This window comes from Danaus plexippus, chromosome 4 (assembly GCF_018135715.1).
Source record: "Danaus plexippus chromosome 4, MEX_DaPlex, whole genome shotgun sequence".
Classification (NCBI taxonomy): domain Eukaryota; kingdom Metazoa; phylum Arthropoda; class Insecta; order Lepidoptera; family Nymphalidae; genus Danaus; species Danaus plexippus.
Window position 1 is genome coordinate 8909925 of NC_083538.1, and position 5729 is coordinate 8915653.

At 39.5% G+C, this 5729-nt stretch overlaps 1 protein-coding gene across 1 annotated transcript; it reads left to right on the top strand.

Annotated features, from left to right (window-relative positions):
- The first annotated feature begins 696 nt into the window (after positions 1 to 696).
- On the top strand, positions 697 to 1941 carry LOC116768697 (fork head domain transcription factor slp2-like). Its single transcript, XM_032659485.2, has one exon. The coding sequence runs from the start codon at positions 795 to 797 to the stop codon at positions 1704 to 1706; it is 912 nt and encodes a 303-aa protein (XP_032515376.1). The 5' UTR covers positions 697 to 794; the 3' UTR covers positions 1707 to 1941.
- The last annotated feature ends 3788 nt before the right edge of the window (positions 1942 to 5729 follow it).

The following is a 5729-nucleotide window of genomic DNA, read 5'->3' on the forward strand; positions in this document are numbered from 1 at the left end:
GTAAACACATTTTGTGATTGTTAATTTTGATTTGCATAGACGGATGGTATCACGCTGTTACTAACACCTGCCAGTCGGGAACAAAGATATCAACAGATAAGACTAAAATATTATTTGTTTTACAAATTTAATCCGCATTAATTTTTCCGACTATAACACATGAGGAGGAAAATGTGTTAGTTGGATTGTGTTAATCGTTTTGGTAATAATTGTAAGGTTGTGTCGTAATATTGAAGGCGCCAATATCTTAATGACTCGAGCCAGGTTCACTAAACAAACTAGCATTTATCACGCGGTGCTGCCTCGTTATCAGGTTGTGTCGATGCGCAAATCATTCAATTTAGGATGTTAACTAATGTCCGGGCACGTGATTATAAACACTTTAATGACGCCATTCATTACATCAAATACGCGAACATCCTCACCATCGGCTCGTAATTGCAAAATAAAAGTACATCAGTAGCGAGTTCGTCCCGTGAGCGACACAACAAGATCAACAAGGATGTAGTGGAGTGTGAGGCTGAGCGGGTCAGGTCAGGGCGGGGCTGGAGCACGAGGGGTCTGCGGGGCCCGCGGGTCCGGGGGACGGGGGAGCTCCGGGGCGTAGCACTATGTACCCGAAAGCTCGCCTTTCGATTGGACTAAAGCCGCACGAACGCCGTTAAGGCGGAGATAGAGACGCGCGGTATAAATAGAGTCTCCCGCCTCCGCGCCCGCCAGTCCACTCGTCACTCGCAGTGTCAGCGCACACGCGCAGCGCTCCGTTACAACTAGTGAAGTAAAGTGCATCCAATATGGTGAAGTTCGAAGGAGACTTTAGTATTAACGCTATATTAATGAACCACGCGGTGACCAAGCCGCCTCCCTCACCGACCACCTCGTCTACGGCGACTCCCTCGGAGGCCGACCTCAGTGACTCGGAGCTAGACGTCACGGGCACCGGCTCCGAGCCCGTCGACTGCTCTAAGCCCAGGATGGAGGACGACAAGAAGGACAAGAAGCATGAGAAACCGGCCTACAGCTACAACGCTCTAATCATGATGGCCATACGGAATAGTCCTGAGAAACGCCTCACGCTCAACGGCATCTACGAGTACATCATGACAAACTTCCCCTACTACAAGGAGAACCGACAGGGCTGGCAGAACTCCATCCGTCACAATTTGAGTCTGAACAAGTGTTTTGTGAAAGTGCCGCGACACTACGACGACCCCGGTAAGGGTAACTACTGGATGTTGGACGCCTCGGCTGAAGATGTCTTCATCGGTGGAACCACAGGCAAGCTTCGCCGGCGCTCGGCTCTCAACGGCAGATCCCGTCTCGCGTGTTTCAAGCGGCCGCTATTCCCCGGCGCCCCGCTCGCCGGTCCATACCCTCCTGCAACATACTCTCAGCTAGTCGGCCTCTACTCACAGCTGCTGTACCAGAGGTATGCGCCGATGCAGATGAAGACTCCTCCGGTGACACCCGGTCCAGTTCATCCGGCGTTCAGAAACGAGATGGCCTACACCAGTCTCCCGTACTCACCTCTGTACGGTGACCGCCTTCCCTCAGGTCCTTTCTGCCAGCCCCTGGTCCACTCTCCCCCGACACACTCACCACCCACATCCGGATCCTCCAGCCCCGAACTGACGTCGCCCTCGCCCTCCCATCACCCTCTCTCGCCTCACATCTTCAAGCCCGTAACTGTTCTCACACGACAGTGACCTGTGACTCTTCGAGAGTGAACATTTATCTGTGATGTAGTATTAGATCAGTGTCCCGAAGTCCAAGCCAAGCCAAGCCAAGCCCAGTGTCGGAGCGCAATCTCTGTTGTGGGACACATTCCGATATTGTTTTTTTATTAATATTCTATTGTTGTAAATAATTCCAAAGTGTATATTTATTGATTAGGTTTAATATAGATTAAGGTAAAGAATAAACTAAAATATTTCTCATTTATTTCCATCTTTTATTTCACACGAACATTTTCAAATGGCGGTAATTATATAATTCAATTTATCTATAACTCATTATGCCAACTTAAGCGTATTTTAAGTGAACCGCGCGAAGCTAATTCGTCTTCCACAATTCCACTAACACAAGCTTTTAATACACACCGAGTTACACTGTGATGTTTTAACAATAATCAAGGGTAACATAACACATAATTTTTTGTCTGTGTATCTGCTTATTACACAATTAAAATGTTGATATAAAATCTTAAGAACACGAAATAAGTAACTTTGAAGAATTTTCATTAACATTAGATTAACTACATTCATTCATAGATATTTATATAATATGAAAGACATTAGTGTAATGTAACCGCATCTGTCGGTGTCTGGAGCCTGTGAGGATGACTGAATTGATACAACAAAACTGTATTCAACAGACATCGACGAAAACACGCGGGTTTGTGTGTTGAGCTCCTTTATATGATGACAGTGACCAGCTAAGGACGTATGGAGGTCCGCTAGCAGCAGCACGGGATTATATGAACTAGTTAAAATACAGGTGTTGTCTACATCGAACTGACAGGAATTAACTCATGTCACTATGTTGAACGACAATCTGTTATAAGTGTTATACATAGGTATAAGCGTAGCTTCAAAGTTGATAATGTTTTAAGAAAGAGTGAGTTTTGATATAAACATATAATATAACAAATACATGGCAGATATAATGTATGTATTATAAAGGTATCAGTCAGATACGGAGACTGTTTAGGTGTGATTGCCATTATCACACATTACAATAATGATACGAGCATGCACACGCTGAGAGACCACCAACGGCTTTAAATTTATGTCACTATCTAATCAGACATTAAAACTCATACGTTACGATACTCCTTGCTTCTTATTATTGTAAAGAAAATTAAAAACAGATTACATGAATGTTATCATGAAACATTTAAAAACATTTAAAGAGAGTACAAACATACCTAAACGATATATATATGTATGTGTGTATATATATACGCATATATATTTATTTCAATATACTTAATGTATTTCAATATATTTACATTATATGCAATGTAAGGTGATCGTTAACATGGCGTATGGCTACCTACTACATAGTACATTATTTGCGACCGCCTCTGTTAACTCTATAAAAAAAATTTTAATTTTGTGATTATCCATAGACTTATTAAAACTAGGGTTTCCCAAACGTTTCTATAAAAGTTTTGCTTCAGTTGAATCCGACATGAGTTCGTGAGAATAATCTTAACGAAATATAGCGAAAGGTGTTTATAAAACCCTCTCGACTCTCGACTGATCTGTACGGTGTTTATTATAAGTTGCTTTGCAAGTGTATACAGAGCTTTAGATAGACAATTACATTTTCATATTTCCAGCATATGAATGAAATAAACTTGACGGAAAGAAAATAAATTAAATATTGAGATGTACCTACGTATATTTTATGGTTATATAGATGCCAATTTCGTGTATTATGTGTGGTTGGAATGACTTCCCAGGTTTATTTACATATATTGTAAAAAGGTTTTGATGCAACGCCATTATCATCGCGGCAACAATGATATGTTATTTCTTAGATTTAAATTTTAATGTCCTCATTGTGGACGGACACACCGCAATACGCGCACAATAACATACTCAAAAACATTTAATTCCAGCTATTCAGAGGCCGTGTGTTCAGATTCATTCAAATACAATCCATCTAGCGTTGTTGGAGACCTCAAGTCGCAGGATCTAGCGGGACGGAATACGAAAATATCTCTTCTAAATTAATACTTTGACAAAATGTGAATGACACTTAATATAATCATAGTTACACTCGCTTCACACATAACTCAAACCTTAGTGTAATATTACCATACGACGTAACGTCCGTCTCTCTTCACTTGCGCCGCCGGGCTACTAACTGTTTTGCACCTGAGGGACACGACACCACCAGACAAACAGACAATCAGACACGCCTGTCACTAGGAGTCATCATTAATCATCCATCATGACTGGGATCCGTCACGAACGAGAAAAAGACGCTCCGTCTCTTTGTTACTGGCTACAGAATATTATACTAGTCTTACTTAATGTGATCCCTCCATAACATGTTTATTAACGGATAATAAAATATTCTTTAAAAATATATTTCAACTCACGTACATAGATATTTCTTTCGAAATATACTAGACTAATAATTAATTATAATTTATTTCGTGAAACTATTAAGTATTGTGTTAATTTCCTTTTTGTTTAATATTGATCATAACAGATAATTATTTAGCACGTTAAGTAACGCCGTGTCATTTAAAGTTCAACACTATAGCAACACTGAGCTCGTTGTGTGAAGTGTAAAATTAAAGTTTCCCAAACCGGTCATCAGAATTCAATTTATCAATCACTGGTGACAGCCTCGCCTGACGGCCGTGTCACCAGGACTATACACCACCATCCACGACTATACACCACCACCTACCAGCACCGACCTCTGCTGCCACCCGGCTAGATGCCCGCTGTTAGATCGCTCTCTGGGGAACGTTCAGTATCTTCAGATAACCAAAGTAATCAGTTGTCTTCGAGGACTTAGGTATCTACATGTGATGGGACTTGTGATGTTTCTTTACATTCGATTATTTTAAATAACATACTCTCAATACGACGCTAACCAGATCCAAACAAAACTAACTCATAAAGATCATATTCATTCCACGCGGAGACAGAGGGCTTACTTAAAAATATAAAATTTCTGTAAACCGAACGGTTGTGTTATTAGTTAAGCGAGAAAAACAATGATTAAGGAATAAAATATTTATGACTTTTGATTGAAATTCTGTCTTTTTATGAATCGTATAACATCACACACCTGGCGCATTCCTCTTATTAAAATTTATATTTTTATTTGTTTATATTACAAAATGGATCCAGCTCGTCCGCGAGTCTGCCAAAACATAAAAATTGTCACAACCAGGAAGAGTAACAAAAATAAAAACTTTTTTGTACTTGGAATGCCACCTTTGTCGATCATGATATATGAAACTTTTATCGTTTAAATTATAAAGGATCTACATATAGCTGGTGCCATGTTTCAGCAAGACATTTATTATATATGGACTTATACGGAACCACTCCGGCGAGGACGGTACATACATACACACGTACATTTAATTACTATACGGAACCACCCGTTACTACGATGCTAACGCCACGACAGCCCAAACTCTTAAACACATTTAATAAGTGTTTTTACCTGTTATTAGCATTATATATGCACATTATGTTACGTAACATTTCATAATAGCCACTCGATCAATCTGTAAGCGTTGTGAACTACTGAATAATTAAAGTTTTCATTTAATTATTTATTATAAATAACACTTATATTGAATATTTATAAAGTCAATTTAAGTAAACAAGTTTTTTTGCATAATTTAATAAGTTAATCTGCATGTTTAACGTACCTAAAGAAAAACATGAAGCTCCCTCTATATATAGCGGTTCATGTAACGTGTAGATAGCATAACCGATAACAAACACTCGTTAGCATATCAACTTCATTATAATTCAATACTATGTATGAACTAGAACATGTCGATCGTGTGTCAATGTTTTCGACAAATTTAATTTTGACCTAGTACATTATTGTTTGTTAATGAGATTGTTTCTGTAATGTGAGTACACGCAGGTCTTTACGACAAATGCGACCTTCTGCGATATTTGGATAGTAATACTATTAGGAAACATTTTGCAACAACAAAGAACAGGACACGCATATGATTA